The sequence below is a fragment of the Lutjanus erythropterus genome, chromosome 1, assembly GCF_056507025.1.
Source record: "Lutjanus erythropterus isolate fLutEry1 chromosome 1, fLutEry1.hap2, whole genome shotgun sequence".
NCBI classification, from domain to species: Eukaryota; Metazoa; Chordata; class Actinopteri; order Lutjaniformes; family Lutjanidae; genus Lutjanus; species Lutjanus erythropterus.
In genome coordinates, this window is record NC_139317.1 from 21,741,167 (window position 1) to 21,759,854 (window position 18,688).

At 40.0% G+C, this 18,688-nt stretch overlaps 1 protein-coding gene across 1 annotated transcript in view; it reads right to left on the reverse strand.

Moving 5' to 3' along the window:
- Positions 1–236: 236 nt before the first annotated feature.
- Positions 237–18,688, reverse strand: part of lmo1 (LIM domain only 1) — a 39,325-nt gene continuing 20,873 nt past the window's right edge. The window contains exons 2-4 of the mRNA XM_084716758.1: positions 15,489–15,702; positions 3,795–3,920; positions 237–749 (exon numbers count right to left, since the gene is read on the reverse strand). Of these exons, the coding sequence (XP_084572884.1) occupies positions 644–749; positions 3,795–3,920; positions 15,489–15,702 (446 nt within the window). The 3' untranslated portion in view covers positions 237–643. The remainder of the gene's footprint in view (positions 750–3,794; positions 3,921–15,488; positions 15,703–18,688) is intronic.

The following is an 18,688-nucleotide window of genomic DNA, read 5'->3' on the forward strand; positions in this document are numbered from 1 at the left end:
AATAACATCGTATTTAGTTCATTTTAAACAGCATTTCTAATTCCATCAGAACTCTGTAAAATGTAATAAAACTTGTTTTGTTGCATCACGTTTTGAAGAAATACTTCAAATATATTTTCTCTTGCAAGGCTTTTATAGCGTTGCAGTTTCTGGAGACATGATTACATATCAACACGTGGGCCAACCCTCCTCCAACAACTTTGGTCTTTTTGGTACAAGAGAAAAAACTCACTATGAACATTTAAGAATCTTTAATTCACACTAGTAATAAAATTGCATTACATTTCATAAAATAAATGTTCCAGTTTATATATACAGAGAAAACAGACTGTACATACCCTCCAATGAACCATTTTCTAAAAGGAAAATAAAACAAACCGGAAACAAATTTCACAAAACATACAAGCAATACAGTGCTCAGCTAAGCAGGCACAACTGTACATCAAAATTTGTAACTGCTCAGTGTTGGGGTGTGGGAGGGGCAAAAAGTTGAACATTTACAATAGAGTCCTTAGGGACTGATAAAGGGGTCTTAAAAAGTATTGCAGGCAAGCAGACAGACGCTTGTCTTTTTCCAAGTGCAGCAGAACATCCATCTCGTGTGTAAAGTGTGGAGCTGATTGTTGCTGCCACGAGGTTCCAATTATTGAACCTGTGTCTCAAAGCTCCCATTCAGCTGGCCCTCCTCATAGTCCATTTGACACAAAATCATGTTGTTTTTTAGGAAAAACTTGTCCCCCACGCAAAACCTGTTGGCAGAGAAAAACAAACAAAGGCAAAACTGTAGTTAAAAACACAAAGATGATTACTGTTGGCATTATGACACAGTGGCTGACTGCTCTGCTCTGCTCTGGCAGTGAAAATGTTGCATTCAAGATCAGCAGGTAATGATGATTCCGTTTGATTGCACACATTTTGGTTGGAGATGTTTTACCTGACGCTGTGCCTCGTCACATTCAAAGCCCGCTTTTTGATGGTCATCATAAATGTGTGGCTTCAAATAAAAGTAGATTAAAACCCTATCATTTCAAAGCGGGCAGACACGAGCGCTGGCACCCAGTGAAAGGCAGGTCAACTCTCCTCGGCCTGGCAAAAAAGGCGCTGGCACCGCGAGAGTTTCCAAGGAAACTCTGCCACGGGGTTAGCTTTTAACACACCAGTTTGGTTCCAGTGCTCGAGAATGTTTTTTCCTCTAAAGTCTCTGAGTCAATTGAAGAGGGAAAATAACACATAGCAGCCTGCCCTACTGATGTTCTTCTCTGTGCTGCTGTTTGTTTGTGTGACACAGTGGAGACAGCCCCATAATGTGACTGAAGGGGAGTGAAGATAAGAATATAACTGAGCATAGCTTGGCTTTAGTAATGAGCCAGGCTGGTTAAACAGCCATGGCAATAGTGTGCCAGATGAGACCTGGCTTCATGTCTGCCAGCTGAGAAGAGAGACTGCAGTCATAATTCCCTTACAGCAGGTGTTCACTATGGTAACTGAATCTGGCCTGCAGAAGGTTAATGGGCTTGTGCTGTGTGGAGGAACAGGGTCACAGAACCCCTGACAAGCATGCAAAGGACGTTCTGCTCCCAGAGTGGTGCCATTACTGACAGTATATTAATGGGAAAAAGCAATATTTGGGTATGTCATATTCGATGTGGATCATACCATAGGCTTTGTGCTCGCTCCAATTTCATAATAGGTGCTATCATTAAGGAAACACCATTTCACACCTGTGTAGGTCTGTTATCCCTTATGCTGCGACACACCTCTGGAGGGCTTTATTTATGTAGCTCCAGCACCTCCTCGCCATGTTAGGGAGGGTTACTTTAAAAATGTAGTCTGATATGGTTACTAATTAAAATGTCATCAGTAACCTAATCCAAGTATCACAATATTAAAGTAATGTAACCTGATTACACCCTGTTATTTTTAGGTTACCTCAATACCAAATATGGTGAAATTGTTTTGCCTAATATAATGTGTTATGTTCGTTGTGTGATGTATTAATTGTTTGTGTAGATTTTCCTTCCTTTGTTATGCACAAATGCATGTTTATATTAATAGTGGTAATTATGTACATTTAAATATACATTATTAAATGAAATTATGGCTCTAGGGGTCTAAAAAAAGACAGTTTAACAATGTTGTGAAGTATTAATCAGCCACCGTTGCTGATGAAAATCTATCTTACACAACTCAGGCAGAAGTCATGTTCATGGACAAGGTAATGTTTAAGTTTTGTTCACATTATGTTTAGTCGCATTCACTGACCTCCTTCCTCATTCTCTGAAGTATCCAACAAATTTTGTGTTTTCTGGTTAGTTATGGCAACTAGCTAGCAACGGCTAGAAAACACACACCTCACCTTGAATATGGTTGGAAATATTTGGAATAATGTAAGCACACAACTGAACAAAATACATAACATATGTTTAGCATTTTTGAGATTTTAATGCGGAAATGTAACATTCTAACTTTAAGTATGCTATTCATACTAAACACTCAACCTTCAAGTTAGCTGCCATAAACTTATTCTGGTCAGTGGTTTGTGTTTTTACCCACACACCATGCTGGGAACCAGTGTCCCCACCAAAATAAGTGAGTGACATTATTAGTATTCCTGTATAGCTAATATTAACATTTGGTCCTGCCTATAAATGTTTCTGTAACTCAGATGTCACGATACTGAATTAGCAACTGTAAGATTAGCTGGTTTCACCTGAAAACAGATTGCTGTTGTGAGACTTGTGAAGTGTATACGCATAGTAGTATATTTTAAAATGTATTTGAAGTTATTCCAAACTACTACTCACTAAATGTATCTGTAATTTGACTACGCTTTTTTCCCCATAACTATACATGTAATCCGTTACTCCCCAAGCCTGCTCCTTGAACCAGTTAATTGTTTACAGTGAATAATCAATTAACTGCTTTTAACAATTTATTAACCCACAGTATGTTTTTTGTGCCATTTGACTACAGCTGCAATGATCAGTCAACTTATCAATTAGTTGTCAGCTATTAAATCAATTCCCAGCTGTTTTGCTTTTTTTCATTTTTTAAAAGAATAAACTCTCTGATTCCAGCTTCTCAAATGTGGATAACTTCTGGAATCTTAAGTCCTTTATGACTTTAAACTGAATATTTTGCCATTTTATAGATCACACAACTAATAGATGAATCCAGAAAACTATCGACACATTAATCAACAATTAAAATAATTAGTTTTGTTTGGCAAAGCGGATTGTTGAATACTGACAAGAGCAGCCAGTTTGAGTGAGAGCCTGAGTGTTTTATTATTCTGTCCGTTTAAATGATTTGTGCTTTATAAACTAATGTTTCACATAACTAAGGCATGGTTAGAATTGTTTAAATAAAACTTACACCCAGAAAAAGGGGTGCGTTTTGTATGTAATTCATTATTAATCATTAATCAATTATTAGCATGATGAACTATGCCATTAATCAAGAAGCACAGAATTTGCAACCCTGACTTTCTCACATAAGGATAACAGCTAATTTTACAAAAAAGGACAAACTGCTGGCAGTGTGTCACAAAGGAAAATAATTAGCAGAGAGTTACAAATGCAATACAGCAACCTTTATTCTCACAACACCAGAAGACAATCCACAATCATGAGTTTTTTTTTCAGACTTGTTCAGTGGTCTGTAATAATATAATAAGACAGAAAAACTGCTGCACCTCAACAGCTTCTAATATTTAAGCTATTGGCCATTTTAGCACCCCATTCATGTTTTTTTAAAAGGCGATGTTGTTGTGCAGTTATGATCCCCATTCTTACCTCTGGTTACAAAGCTGACAGGCAAAACAGTCCAAATGGTAAACATTATCTCTGGCTCTCATCACCATTTCAAAGGCTGGGATCAGTTTACTGCAGGCTGCACAGTTCCCCGTTGTACCAAAGAGCCTGAAAGACAGAGGAGCAGAGACAGAGATTAACCCACCTTCCTTTTACCTTGATGCAATAAAAGAGCAAACAAAAATGTACTGACAGCAAGAACAATAGCAGAAAAAAAATGCTGCAACAGAAGGGAAAAGAGGGCAAAATGGAAATACGTTGAATGTAATGCACAAATCTTTCTTGGCACCCACTTGGTATTTTTGTTAATGAGAGTCACAAACATAGATCTTAATTCTTGGCTAATGATCTAATTAAAATGATCACATGGTTTTAATCTCCTTCTTCAAAGAATTTCCCCCCTTGCACATTATAAAAGCAATGAAAACAGATCTGAAGCAAAGCATTTGAATTGTTGAAACTTTTCTTTTCTTTTCATAACCAAAATACCTAATGAGCCTATCTCCAACCAAAGCCAGCTGGATTTTTACACGAGAGGATACGTTCTATAATGTAGTCGTGAGTTCAAAAGATTTCTGTTACGAGGATTCAGGCTCAATCCCTTCTCTCTCTCTCTCACTCCGTCTTCTGCTTTTCATTCAGAGAGAGGAGCCCGAGACAATGATGGGAGATGTAACCTTGAAGAGTTAACTAAATGTTTCACAGTGAACAGACTCGCTGCTCAACCCTCGCCGCCGCTGCTTGTTTAGGCGTATTAGATAGGAGCCAAATGATAAAGGTCACAAACAGAGCAAGGAGGCACTGGTGTAGAGATCTCTTTTTCTGCTCAAAGCAAAGGAACCTCAAATGCTTTTTTCCCAGTCAGATTTACATTTTCATTTTCCAAGCGCCTGCCCCTATGTTTAATTTGGAGATTCTGGAGCACAGATAGATTTATATATTCTGCAGGAGGAGAAGGGCCGTTTCACAGCTTTGCAAGAGGGGATAAGGCAACAGCAGATTGCCAATCCAACAGTATGTTAAACACTCCCCCCCCCCCCCCCCCAAACTTGCAGGGCTCAGACAGAGGAGTCACAGTGTTGATATTCTGCCTCGTTTATGCTAGTCCCATTCAGTTGCTTTCACCTTGTTAAAGAAAACGTCTATCCAGCAGGCCTGCTTCTAATAAGGGGCCACTGCCCCACAGGAGCAGGAGAGACAGAAACAGAGGGAGAAAGGTTGTTATGTTCCATGAGAGGGATTCACACGGTGTTAAACAGAGACATTGTTACAACTGGTTACTGTTAAGGTAAATACTGCATGTTCTGCCACCCATCGGGCACTCCACAACACCAATAAGTTATTTTTTTTCCGCAGAGGCCTTTTTAAATAACAGTTTTTCCTCTTCCAAAACATCCAGAAAATTCTCACACATTCAGTATTGATCCAAAAATTGACCAAACATCAGTGCTTCACAAATTGCTCTTTTTTTTTTTTTTGTATTAAAGTGTATGGGTTTTCCAGCACATACTGGCAAGCCTGATTTCTTGGTTATCTGACATGATGAAATGAAGGTTAAAGGAATCTGAATATTTAATGTGGAGTTGTGTGAGGTACTTATCTATAGTCAGTGTATTACCTACGATAGATGCCAGTCAGTTTGGAGAAGCAGAGAGGAGTACCAGCACAGAAGCTAAACAGTGTACTCCTGTGAATAGGGTCGGCAAAAAAAGGCATTTTAGCCACTTGTGGCTTATGTAACAGTGGTTTCCCGTCCGAAATTGCTGTCTGAAGTGGCTAAAATACCTTTTGTTGCTGATCCCGTCCACAGCAGTCCATTGCTGGTACCTCTCTCCTAACTGGGGGCATGTTGACCTCCATCTACTGTAGGTAATACAATGACTATGGATAAGTACCTCATATTACCCCACATCAAATACCTCAAACTATCCCTTTAATTCTTTTTCCCTTTTGTTTACTATTCATCAAAAAAGTTGCCCCCTTTGGATATAACCCACCGCCTCACACCTCCTCCTGTGTCATCATGACAGTCAAGTGGCAGGGTCTGCTCCAGGTCTCACCACACCTGAGCTCGATGCTGGGCTGAAGGGTCGCACACTGATGTCTTTTTCTCTCCCTCGGGGAAGCCGAGGCTATAAAAGAGCCTAGAGAGCCTTGGTCACTTACAGAGTCTGACATGCACACACCTGTAACAGCTCGTAGGATTATTCTAACCCATCTCCATTACACCCCGCTGGGCTGTGGACATGGTGCTCACTTGATACATACAGGTTGTGAAAACGCTTGACGGGAGAGCCCAGCTGGCTGCCGACACTAAGTTCTACCTTCAGTCAAAGCAGCATGTGACACCTGTGGCTAGTTTTCACCTTCCAGCTGTATTCCCTACAAACAAATAATCAAAATACTGTGGATAGAACCTCTTTTCCCATTTATTATGAAACAGAAGTAATATTTTTCAGCATCTCACCTCTGCAGAGCTGTTTACAGAGGCAACGAGAACTACTCCAGGCGTGCTGCAGTTTTGCTTAAAAGACATTAAAAGAATAAAAACATTACTATTTAAATATTTTTCCTTTGCAAAAATGACTGCAAATGTACTAAAGGCTTTACCATATTTGCTTAAGTAGAAAAAAATAGTTGATTATCCTTGTCATTTTTAAAGCAGCGGTCTGCAGATTTTACACTGAAACTACAAGCACTACACAGCCTGTGAAAATGTTTTTGAGAAGCTTTGTCAAGTCTGAGTAAATACCTCTTAAAAAGCCTGGAGGCCCTCCCTCACCTGTAAACACCCTGTGTTTGATAACAGTGATGATGTCGTCAGACTGACTATTACTCCCCATAACCACTAAACTGAGCTTTATGTGTATAGTTGGTGAAGCTACCCTTTAAAACTTATTAATTATCTTTAGGAACTACTGCAGCAGACAATGCTGCTACGTAAAAATAAACATAGTTACTGGAGCTTTTGTCTGTTTTTCAGGTATAGATGTGACACATTCTACCTCAAACACAAGTGTTTGCAAATAATCTGCACATGCAGAATCAGTAGAAGTTTCCTAAAAAATAATATATAGACTCATGCGAAAATAATCCATCTCAATCATCCCTAATGACCCACTAAACATGTATGGTGGTGTCTGTATCTGCAGAGACCCTGCCCTTGGTCTGTATTTTCATATTTTGATGTGTGCAGTGGGTGTGTAGCCCAGAGTCAATTATAGCTCGCGGGGTGTGAGGGCGGGAAAATGTAGAGACCAGTTGCCATATTATAAGCAGCATCCTACTCATTCTGCCATAAACAGGGGATGATTATGTATTCTGCTGGATTTACAGTTTGGTCACACAGTTTGCGTCAATTTTGCCGTGAAAATTCTCAGCCTCCGAAAATAATGCGCAACATGCCACAGATGCGATTTACAAGAGTCTCAAAAAAAGACTAGAGGCAGAATTATATATGAGTAAAACCTGATTATTCAAACCATTATTAATGAACCCAGTATCTGATTACTGTAACACAAACAGCCAAATAACCTGCTCTTGTTTCTAATTCTACTTGAGCTATGGAACTAATTTTTCTCTGTTATGTAAGTGCATGTAAACTCATGTATATAGCTTACTATGGGAACTATGTGAACATTTTCTCTATGTATTTTGGCATTTTTATTGGAATCAGTGGGTGTGGGAGTGGCCTGGGATATTTGTATATGTGTGAGTTTATGTGTGTTTTGCTTTATGTCCTGTATTTTTTGTATATTTCCATACACAAAACAAGATGGTCTCAATGGGGTTATCTTTCTTAAGTTTACACAAACAAATAGAAAAATAAAAACTTAAATTTGAAGTTAACCATCAATGAACTGTCAAGGCACTGCAACTGAACTTTTTGTTGTTTTGTTTAATGTTTAGCTGTGTGTTTGGCTACATTTATCTCAGTATTAACATCTGTATCAATGCTATCTCCACCTCCACTTGCTTCTCCCCACTGGACCTGCTCTCTCTTCTGTTTAGTGTCAATTTTGTGTATCTTTGATTTGACTAATTATATCACTTCATTTCCTTTTTGTTCGGCATGAGCTGTTTATTGCCTCCTAACAACTAAATTGATATCAGCTAAAGATTATAATTAAGTTTAAGAGTTATATTTTGAGCAATAGTTTTTCTCAGGTGAAGCTGAACTGTGGCCAGTAAGTAAATATCAAGATCAATACATTATAACTTCTTTTCTGAGCCTAGTGGTCTCATAGAAATCCACCTCTGAACTGAGCTCTCCTTCACTGGCAGAGTGGAGGCTCAGTACGAGGATCAGTTCAGGAGCTGACTGCGTAATGGGCTGCTGTCTTAGTAAATCTTAGTAAAAGTTTAATACACACAGATTGTGGTTGCAAACTTATATGCACATATGCGCAACACCCTTTTCTTAGTAAATTTGATCCTTGGTTTATGTTGAGGCTCCTCTCTTTAGAAAATAATTGGTTGTAAATTTGATTAGCCACCCAAAAAGGAGACAAAAACATTTTACTAATAGCACAGAAAGACTTTAAATGGCACCTTTTTGGTTGTCAAAATGAAGCTACAGCACCGTGGCATGTTCTCTTCACTGACACTGGTTTCTCTTCCTGCATGCTTACCTGATTTCCTTATCTACTTCGTGATTAGCCATCACAGACAAATATTTGGCACAGAAAAAAGACTGTCCTCCATCTTCATCGTCACATGAAAAGTTGGAGTGTTAGAAAGTGCACTGGATGCGGCTGCATCCCATCCGCACAGTTCTCCAGCCAACAATTGATGTGTCTGGGTTATAACGTGGCATCAACATACGGCTTAATTGGGCTCCTCGTGCTAAGAGGAGATTACTACGGTGGCCGACAAGTGCAAACGCGCTGCATATACAGACAGGCGCTACAAATACAGAAACGCGCTGCATATAAGAAAACAGATGCAAAAGGAAATCGCTGCAAATACAGAAACGCGCTGCATAAACAGAAACGTGCTGCAAATACAGAAACGCGCTGCATATAGGAAAACAGATGCAAAAGGAAATCGCTGCAAATACAGAAACGCGCTGCATAAACAGAAACGTGCTGCAAATACAGAAACGCGCTGCATATAGGAAAACAGATGCAAAACGAAAACGCCGCATATACAGTCACACAACGGAAGTGCTCCAGGCCTCTAGGGGCAGTGCTGAGCTTTCCCCGAGAGACAGACAACGGACGAATCAACCTGCGGAGGAGAGGAATAGGCCTACGTGAGAAGTAGAAAGTTATTGGTGAGAGGAAAATTGGAGGCGGGAGAGGCAAAAAATCAGAAAACGTAAATCCGACAAACAAACAAAAATGTAAAAATGTAAAAATGTAAATCAGCTGCACTTTCTTAATACAGTAAAAGATGAGGGCCACATGTGGAAAAAAGAAAGAAAGAAAGAAAAAGAAAAAAGAATACGTACTTTTTCATGTAGCCTCTCCCACCTCCAATTTTCCTCTCACCAATAACCTTCTACTTCTCACATTTTTTTTTAGTTTAAAAAACAGTTACGGGATGTTTATTCTTCATAATTACGTTTCCCCTTTCGGGATTTTTTTTTATTTTATTTTTTTTTTTTTAAACAAACTTTATTGTCATGTTGAAGACATACAAGGAAACATGACATTATATAAGCAACATGACAACACTCATACATAAAACAACAGTAAAGTACAGGGAGTGCATAATACATAACAGACAGTAAGGATTTTATCTAGTAATATGTGCCATAATATTTTCACGTAGGCCTATTCCTCTCCTCCGCAGGTTGATTCGTCCGTTGTCTGTCTCTCGGGGGAAAGCTCAGCACTGCCCCTAGAGGCCTGGAGCACTTCCGTTGTGTGACTGTATATGCGGCGTTTTCGTTTTGCATTTGTTTTCTCATTTGCAGCGCGTTTCTGTATTTGCGGCGTTTTCGTTTTGCATCTGTTTTCCTATATGCAGCGCGTTTCTGTATTTGCAGCACGTTTCTGTTTATGCAGCGCGTTTCTGTATTTGCAGCACGTTTCTGTTTATGCAGCGCGTTTCTGTATTTGCAGCGATTTCCTTTTGCATCTGTTTTCTTATATGCAGCGCGTTTCTGTATTTGTAGCGCCTGTCTGTATATGCAGCGCGTTTGCACTTGTCGGCCACCGTAGATTACAGCATGAGAGAACTGTTCAAACACATTACACTCTTCTCCTCCTGCTCCTCTGAAGCTAAAAGCAACTGGAGTTGAACCACCGCGGCAGCAGTCTCATGAGTAACAGCTGAAGTGGAGCTGCGCATAGCAAGCAATGAATGTTTCACACCAAAATATGATCAAGAGGCAAACATAAAGGTGAAGGGATGTGATGTCAGCTGAGGGAAGGAAACATAATACCACAAAAATTAAGACACAAGTGACACAGTGTAAAATAGATTCTGCACAATAAGGTCCATATAAACCCTTGAAAGCAAAGTAGCCAATGAAGACTGTATTTTACACATCGTGTATGTGCACACAAAAAAAACTATGTTAATAAAGTTGCTTCAGTCCTCTTTTTCTCCTTTAAACTTGATATGCTTCACTGTACTGAAACAATGCAATCAAAGAAAATACGTTGTGGATTACCTTTGAAAAATATTAATTCATTTCATTTACAATAGACTTTTTGTTTGAATAGGCTATTTTCTGCAGAATTCCCACGTATTGTTCTGACACATGTCCTGTATTGTAGGAGTGCAGTGGCTCATGCACTTCAATTTCCCTGGTCATTTGGATTAAATAAATCAATATTCTCAAACGGAAGATGAAAAAAAATTCAACATCAACACAGCTTTTTCAGCGTCTCTATTCAAATTGAGTGTGAATGGTGAGTTTCTGGAAAAAATATGAGAGTATTGTTCAGAGCTGCTCATAATACACAGAGCCCATCAGGTTTTGTCGATCAATCATAAGCATTGTAAAAGCATTTGAAGCACGAAGAGTCCTCTTTTAAAATAGACGCTTCTATGGTTTATATAAATGGATTAGCGGGTTAGAAGTGCGGATTTGGATTGCTCCCCACAACCTGTGAGACATTCTGGCATGGATCTCTGAACGGGATAATGCTGTATAAAGTGAAAGCAGGCTGACTATTTATTGGATCAGAGTGTGTGTTTTTAGGAACTTTAAAACTTCATCATCTGTGTTCAGATATTATATGATCCCTAGTACATAAGTTAGAAGGACTGGAACTACAGTAGTAACAATACTGGTGTTATATATAATGTCAGAATTTCACAGAACCAGAGATGACTTTTAATTAAACTTTTAATTTAACTGTCATCATATTTGTCATTCATCCTTACTGTGGAAATGAGCAGGCTCTGAATAATTCTGATCAAAACATATCATCAACATGGGGTGGCTGTGGCCCAGGAGGTAGTGTGTGTCATCCACTAATTGTGGGTCGATCGCCGGTTCCTCCAGTCTGCATGTCAAACTTTCCCTGGGCAAGATACTGAACATCAAGTTGCCCCGTATGGCTGTTTCATCAGTGTGTGAACGTGTGTATGACTGTGAGAGTGAATGAATAAATGTGACAAGTAGTTGTAAAAGCACATTTAATAGTCTATGGTCTAGCTGAATGCTATATAAATGCAAGTCCATTTACCATACAATCAAAGTTAATATGAATAGCTGGTAAAATAAACAAAGCAACAATATACATTGATTGCTGTGGGTATGAAGGGATTTTGCAATTGCACAGTAACAATTTAGATGTGATGATAAAGGCTTACACAGTCTGCAAATCTTTGGTTTAGGTATCTTCAAAGAGCATGAATATTGCTAATAAAAAGCTGTAATAATAATTGCTTTATTAAGTGTCCTTTTCATTAATTGATGAACTGTTTTAGTTTTAGTAGCATTTACCTTCAGTCTATGTTGTAAGTGTTTATTAGTAAGAAAAGTATTTTTATTTAAACAACATAAGTATCTCTCCTTCCTACAGTCTTAAAAACCCTGCCATACTCTGGACTCCTTAAAAGAGTTATTATTTAGTAGCTAAAATTTAAAATTTGTGTGCTGATGTGGGTTGTTGGGAGCAGAGTTGGATGGCATGAATCTAAAGAAGCTCAGCTCTCCTTCCTCTGTTATTGAGTTATTACAATGGGTCTTTAGAGAAAAGAGGGCCTTCTTTAGTTCTTTCAACTTGCTGCTTTGCTAACTTCAAACCCCTTAAAGCTCCTACAGTGCATCATCTGCCTCTCTGTATTGCTTCCCTCAGATTGGGCTGTGGCTCTTGAAGTTTTCTACCTGTTCTCTGAGCTCTTTGAGACTTCCCAGCCTGCACGGGGGTTTGTCAGATTTCATAAAAGGGAAAGCTGTTAATGCATGCATCGCATGTTCTGACCCTCCCCAACAGTTGTGTCTTTTTGAAAGTTTAAACCGTTCTGTTCAGATCTGTCTTGCCCACAGAGGAAGAGCAACTGTTGTACCGGAGGAGAGCAATTGTTTTACTTGCTAAAGTAGTAAAGAGAGGACAGATTTGAAAAACAGTCACATCCAGATGGAGCTATCATCTTCCCCCTGCTATTTCACCGGTTTGTGGATAACTTATAATGTTCATTATCTTGAAAACGTTTTCCTCTTACAGTTAATTATACCCCATTTTGATAAGTGGATGACTATTATGTCCTCTCTAATATATGAAATAGAAGATTAAATGATTTCAGGCTTCAAGTCCTGATGATCACACCATGACTAGATTGTCAACCCTCTGGTGAAGTCGTACGATCCTGGGCCCTAGAAATAAAGGAAACGCCTAATTAATCTATTATTCTCATTTATAATGAAAGAGTGTGGCCAAGTTGCTAAAAAAAAACCCCACTTGATACAGGGAAGTGAACGTCAGGGACATTCAAAACTGAACTTTTTGTTGGCACAGTGGTTTAGAGGGCAGGCGAGGACGCGGTTTAATGTATGTGTGTGCTGTAGTGTTTGTGTGTGCTGATGTGTAAGGCTCAGGAAAGCGTGAGTGCATTCAATAAGTTGCTAATGCCACTGAAGGACAATCACAGATGGAGCTCCTATAATAATTAATGTGAGCATGGCAGGGTTCCAAACCCTGGGAAATAACCAAAGTGTGTTTGATCCACCCGCTTGTCTTTAATGAAGTGCAGGAGGCTAATTCAGTGCACAGATTTAACTTCATTACTGCAGGTGAGGGTAGCCTTCGTCGTCTTACTACACAGAAAAGAAGGAATGAAAAGGATGGAAACCAGATGGAAACTGCATCACCTACTTTCAAATACCCTCAAACTGCCTCTTCTCTATACGCAAGGCAAGGTTTTTAATTTGTTCCATAATAGAATTCATCTCAAGCATCTCTAGCCATTAAGTGTTCTGCATTTGTCGCAGGCTGAAGAGCAGGCGAGTGGGATGGATTTCATTAGGCAATCCGGGGCAACAGAGGAGCACAGAAAGCTCTCTCCTCCTCCTCTTTCCTTTTTATTCTTATTTTAGTATTCCTAACTCTTGATTTCATGTCATTCTCAGTTTTTCATCCCTTCCCTGACCTCTACATCTTACTGGTCTAATGTGCGAGAAAGCTTTTCCTTCTCCCTTCACAGTGCCAGTTAGGCACTTATGGCTTGGGGGGGGGGTTGGGGTTACTGTCCTTTCAGCAGATGTATTTTACCAAGTGAAACTCTGAGCTTCATCATTTTTGCCTTCTCTCGGTCATTTGCCCATTTATTATTACCTCATCTGCACCATCTGCCCCTTCTGGGGGCAACATCAGGTCTTAGTGGACCTCTCACTGCATCTTAAAAGCATTAACTGTGGGTGGGAACTGATGGATGGTAATGGCCTATCTCAACGTAACGTCCCTAAGCGCCACTCAAGTGGGCTGCGGGCTTCTTCCAGGTCAGAGGAGGAGCTGAGATATAAGTGAGATGTCATGGAGATCCAGGAGTGAGTTGGGGAGAAAACCAAGTTGATTAATGTGGATTTTAGGAGTGATACAAGATGATGGCTGCTGTTTTAGAATAATGAACTGATAGAAAGCTAGCGGGTGGCAATAAACTGGGAGTATCAGTGAGTGAGTGAGTGAGGGGACGAGTAGGCAGAAGGGAAATGGAGAAAGGGAAAGGGGGAGGACAGCGCAGGACAGGGAGTTTAAGGAGGAGGGGGGGAGGGCCCAGGGCGCTGGCATCCCTAAGTCAGCCCCTGGGGGATTCCCTCTCAGATAAATGGTGGGATCTCATTGGGAATGTGACTTAACGCCCAGGAAATGGTCATGTTTAATTTAACAAGCAGATGGCAGGGGCATCTGAAGGGGGGTACACAGAGCCAAAGACACTGATGAAGCAACAAGGCTGCCTGGAGGTTTCTCACAGCCTACATCTCTGCTGCAACCGAGAGCCAGTCTACTCCACGACAGAAGTCCTCTGTGTTCATGTAAACACCAAAACAAAGATGAAAATATGAAGTATGAACACTACAAACACAAACATGTAGTCGTTTAGGCTTCAAGAGCAACCTGCAGGTTACATTTTATGCAAAATCTACACTTAATCTTGTCTCAAAAAGACTATTGGAAAAGTTAATTCAACATTTTCAAGGTTTTTCAAGACATAAGGGCAAAAATTCAGGGGGAAAAGTGCCTTTTGAATGTCATGTCATGTAAGGGAGTCTGTGTCCTTGACACTGCCTCTGTATAATGTGCAGTTTAAGGTGGTGAGTGAGTCAGGATTTTTTTCCTGTAGTTTTACATTGCATTTGGAATCATGCTGAATTATTGTGTTTTTGCAGGATGCATGAACTCCAGCCTGTCAAGACAGAGTCCACAGAAAAGGAAAGACACTAGCTTTCGTGCCTGGGTGTATTTTCTTAATGCATGTTCTTAATGCATGTTGTCAGTATAAATATAAAGGCGAGCAAATCTATCAAAACAACACTAATAACAAATGACATGTAACACTTTAACAGTGTGGCATGTAACATACAGAGACCATTAAGACCAAGCAATTATGGTGGTGAGACTGTTTGGGTTTGAAAAGACCCAATATGTAAATTCTGCCACCGAGGTTCTCTTTGAGATTAAAATCATAACAGAAGTTGGGCAGCTGTTAGCTCAGTTGGTAGAGCGTCTACCCCATGTATGGAGGCTGTCAGTCCTCTGCAGCAGCCACTGGTTCGACTCCTGCCCGCAGCCCTTTGCTGCATGTCACCCCTTCTCTCCTCTCTCTCTATATATACATATACATATATATATATATATATATATATATATATATATATATATATATATACATACACACACACATATGGAGATGCGCTCCAATTGTTCCTTTTTTCTGCCTGTGTAGTATGAGTTTTGTTGGAGCTTCCCAAAACAACAACACTTCTTGCTACATGCATGCCATAAGAAAATATGACAACAATCTCTTGACATCTTAGGTTTTGCAGTGATGAAGGTCTAACAATGATGAACCTTGTGCATGATTTAGATTGTTTTTTAGCTGCGTTTCTGTGAATGGGGGCCACAGGAAACGCACTGAGAAACCAAAGCAAATGGTACCAGGAGGTAAACAAAAAAAGAAACCCCTCTGTGATCCTTTCATGTCACACAGCTCTTGGAATGGCATGGCTTTTGTGTTTGTTATGAGTGGAGAGAGGTGATTGTGTGTCTTTCTTGCCTCAGGTAGTCCCTGCGACAGAGGATGAGGTTGGCTTTCGTATAGAGGGTGGAGCCCACCTCCCCCAGGCGGCAGTCGCAGCAGGCACATTTGAGACAGTCCTCATGCCAGTATTTGTCCAGGGCCTTGAGCAGGTAGCGGTCTTTAATCTTGCGATTGCAGCCAGCACACCCCTTCTGTTTCCCTTTGGGCTGGACGGAGAGCATCGGCACACCTGTAGTGATAAGGAGACAAACAGCCATGCGTGATTTACGGCCCAGGAACACGAGTGACTTTTCATGTTCTCTTTTTGATAAGCCGGCTGCTTCTCGAGGCGTCTAAGCCTGGCCTCACTCGCGGCCACAGCACACTGCCTACCTGCTTCATATGCATTAAAGAAAACATTCTTCCATGTAGATAGGCACACAGGTCACATTGGACTACAAAGCCCTGACTTACTTGTTCCACCAAGAACATGCTGTAATACAAAAGTTACATGATCACTTGCAGCAGCTTTCAGAGGAAGGGGCATGTGTTGTGTGTTTATTTTGCTTACTGTGGTATTTACAGCGAGCTGTGTGTAGTGCGTTAGTTACCTACCATTTCATCAAAGCCCATTTCACTCAACTGTCCACAGCTGTAAAAGCTCCTCATGGGCTTTGTTTGGTATAGATTAACATTAACCTTTTAAAAAGCCTCTGACCACAAAAACGTTGCTACCAGACCCCAGTGAGATATGTTATGGCCTAAGTGCCTTTTAGCATACACTCACTCTCCGTGTTTCATACACACACACACAGATACACACACACAGACACGCACTTGTGCGCACAAACCACAAACACACACACACAGTGTTCCCTACTCAGAGCATTACAGCCTTTCCTCCTTTTACACTTATCTGTACTCATGTGTCTGCAACGAGCGAGCCTAAGTTACCAAACTCGCAAATTGCCCTGCTGTCACGCAGGTCCCCTTTAAGCACGCCTTTTAGCCTCCTAAAGGACAAATAAAGTCCATTTAATAACTGCACTAAACACTAATAGTCTATGTGTGGTTGACATTTGTGTTTGGACTAAAAGCCCCCCTCAGGCCACTGGTGGTACAGAGGCAGGGGCGCGCAGCTCCCCTCTGTAGCACTAACAGGTCTGCCACAGCTGAAAGCACAAGACAACAGCTCTTAAGACACTCTCTCACACACTGAGCTATTGATCCGTCTAAAAGAACACACAGTGGACGCCACTTGCCACTCTACTTTCAAAACACATTTCTCTCTCACGCGCAAAAAAAAAGAGTGGACACTCTGCATCACAGGGGGTTAGGCCAGCATTTTGTATGTCTGGGTATCAATAAAGGCTCATTTTAATGGCACGTTATACTGAGTTTTATGTGAAATGTCACTGTTACACTGCTGGGGCCTCATTTATAAAAACGTTCCAAGATTTGTACTTGAACTCAGTCTTAAGATAATTTCCAATGGAGTGCTTAAGTTGGATTCATAAGAGACTGAGCATAAAAAAAACCTTACTTATGCAGGTTCTGAGAAGAACATTTGTAACTTCAGCAACCTGTGATCTATAAATCTCAAATTAAAGGAGCAAAACTTTGCCAGTGTGCTTCCTAAAATGAGGACTGCAGTTAAATAGCAAGTTGTAGCCATAGATGGTATATTAAATAGGTTGAAATCACAATATTATCAAAATCATAATATGGCTAGTGCAATATTCAAATTGCAGAACCAAACTGCAATTGGAAAAATGTGTTTGAAAACGGCATTATAATGTAATACTGTCATGCTGCAAAGATATCCTGGCCTAAAAATCTTGTTGTTCAGATGAAATAAAACATCTTTATTTGGTACAAACCCCAACAAATGTCACATCATCACACTTTTTTTTCAGTAAAAATGATTGTAATGCAAAAATGATCATTTCCATTAGTGACACCTCAATCTAATATTGCAATCGCATTTTCATTCAACATAATTGCAATATTACTTTTATACCATATCATGGAACCCCGTAGTTGAAATCATATTTAATTTATGATCCCTGTTTGAGGTGAGTTGTTTCTCCCCCCACCCCCTCCTCCCCAGACATGGAGAAGCTCAGGCAGGCTGCAGAGACACTGCAGGAGTGCAAGACAAGTGCAACACTGTAAACTGACGATGAGTCTTACGCTGTAAATTGATCAGCTGTTTAGAATTCTTGTCAGTTGTCTGTCAATCTAAATCTAAGCCCCTAATCCTGAAAACAAAAGCCCACTGCTCTGAAAATACACACTGGACGTTGAGTTCAGTGGCTGCCTGCCTTACTGCCTTCCAGACTGTTGCTCAACTTAACCGTTATAAACATCTACACCTTCTCATCTACACCTTCTACAAGATTATTAATGACTTGTTGTTAATTTTAAATCTAAATGGGATGCAGACAAACACAGTTATTTCGGTTTGCAATAGAAATTTCAAAGGGGCCATAGCGTTTTTGTCAGAGAAGGGAATATTTCCTTGATCTTAGTTTTGATGGCACCTTGCATAACAATCAGTGATTTCTCCTTAAATAAGGCAAGCACAAATGAGGGTTTCGTCAGGAATAGCCATGAACCAAAAAAGAAAAAGAAACACTTTGGAAGACGGGATCACAGTGATGGTAGGGGAGATGGAAGCACTTGTATTATTCCAGTCCCTCCAAGATTTCGCTGGCTTTTTGGGGGGGATTAAAATGCTTGATTTTATGGCAGTATTTCTAAAAAAATTGTGAAGCATGTCCCAATATTTTAGATGTTTTTTTTTGTTTTTGTTTTTTTACAATGAAATTGCAAAAGCAAGTAAAAATTGCAAAAAAGGAAAGGTTGTGTTTTTTTGTTGTTGGTACTATTCACTAAAAATGAAAGGCAACTTGTTCCAGTGAGAATAAAACCACGTTCTGTTTTTAAAATTCTGCAGGTACATAATTTTAAAATACTAAAGTGCACAGAGCATTGATAAATGTCAATAACAGTGGCAAACCGCATGTTGTTTTTTTCGCTACCACTGACAGAATTTATAAGATGAAAATACAAAAACATAAGACTGAGTTGGTTCATTGAAATCTAGATGTATGATGTTTGTGCAGGGCTTTGCTATGATTGGTGAATCTTGCAGGAAGCTACATTGATTGGTCAGATTTGCGGCACCTGGACAAATTGCAAGGTCATGCAGAATTCATGGGGATTAGCCATGC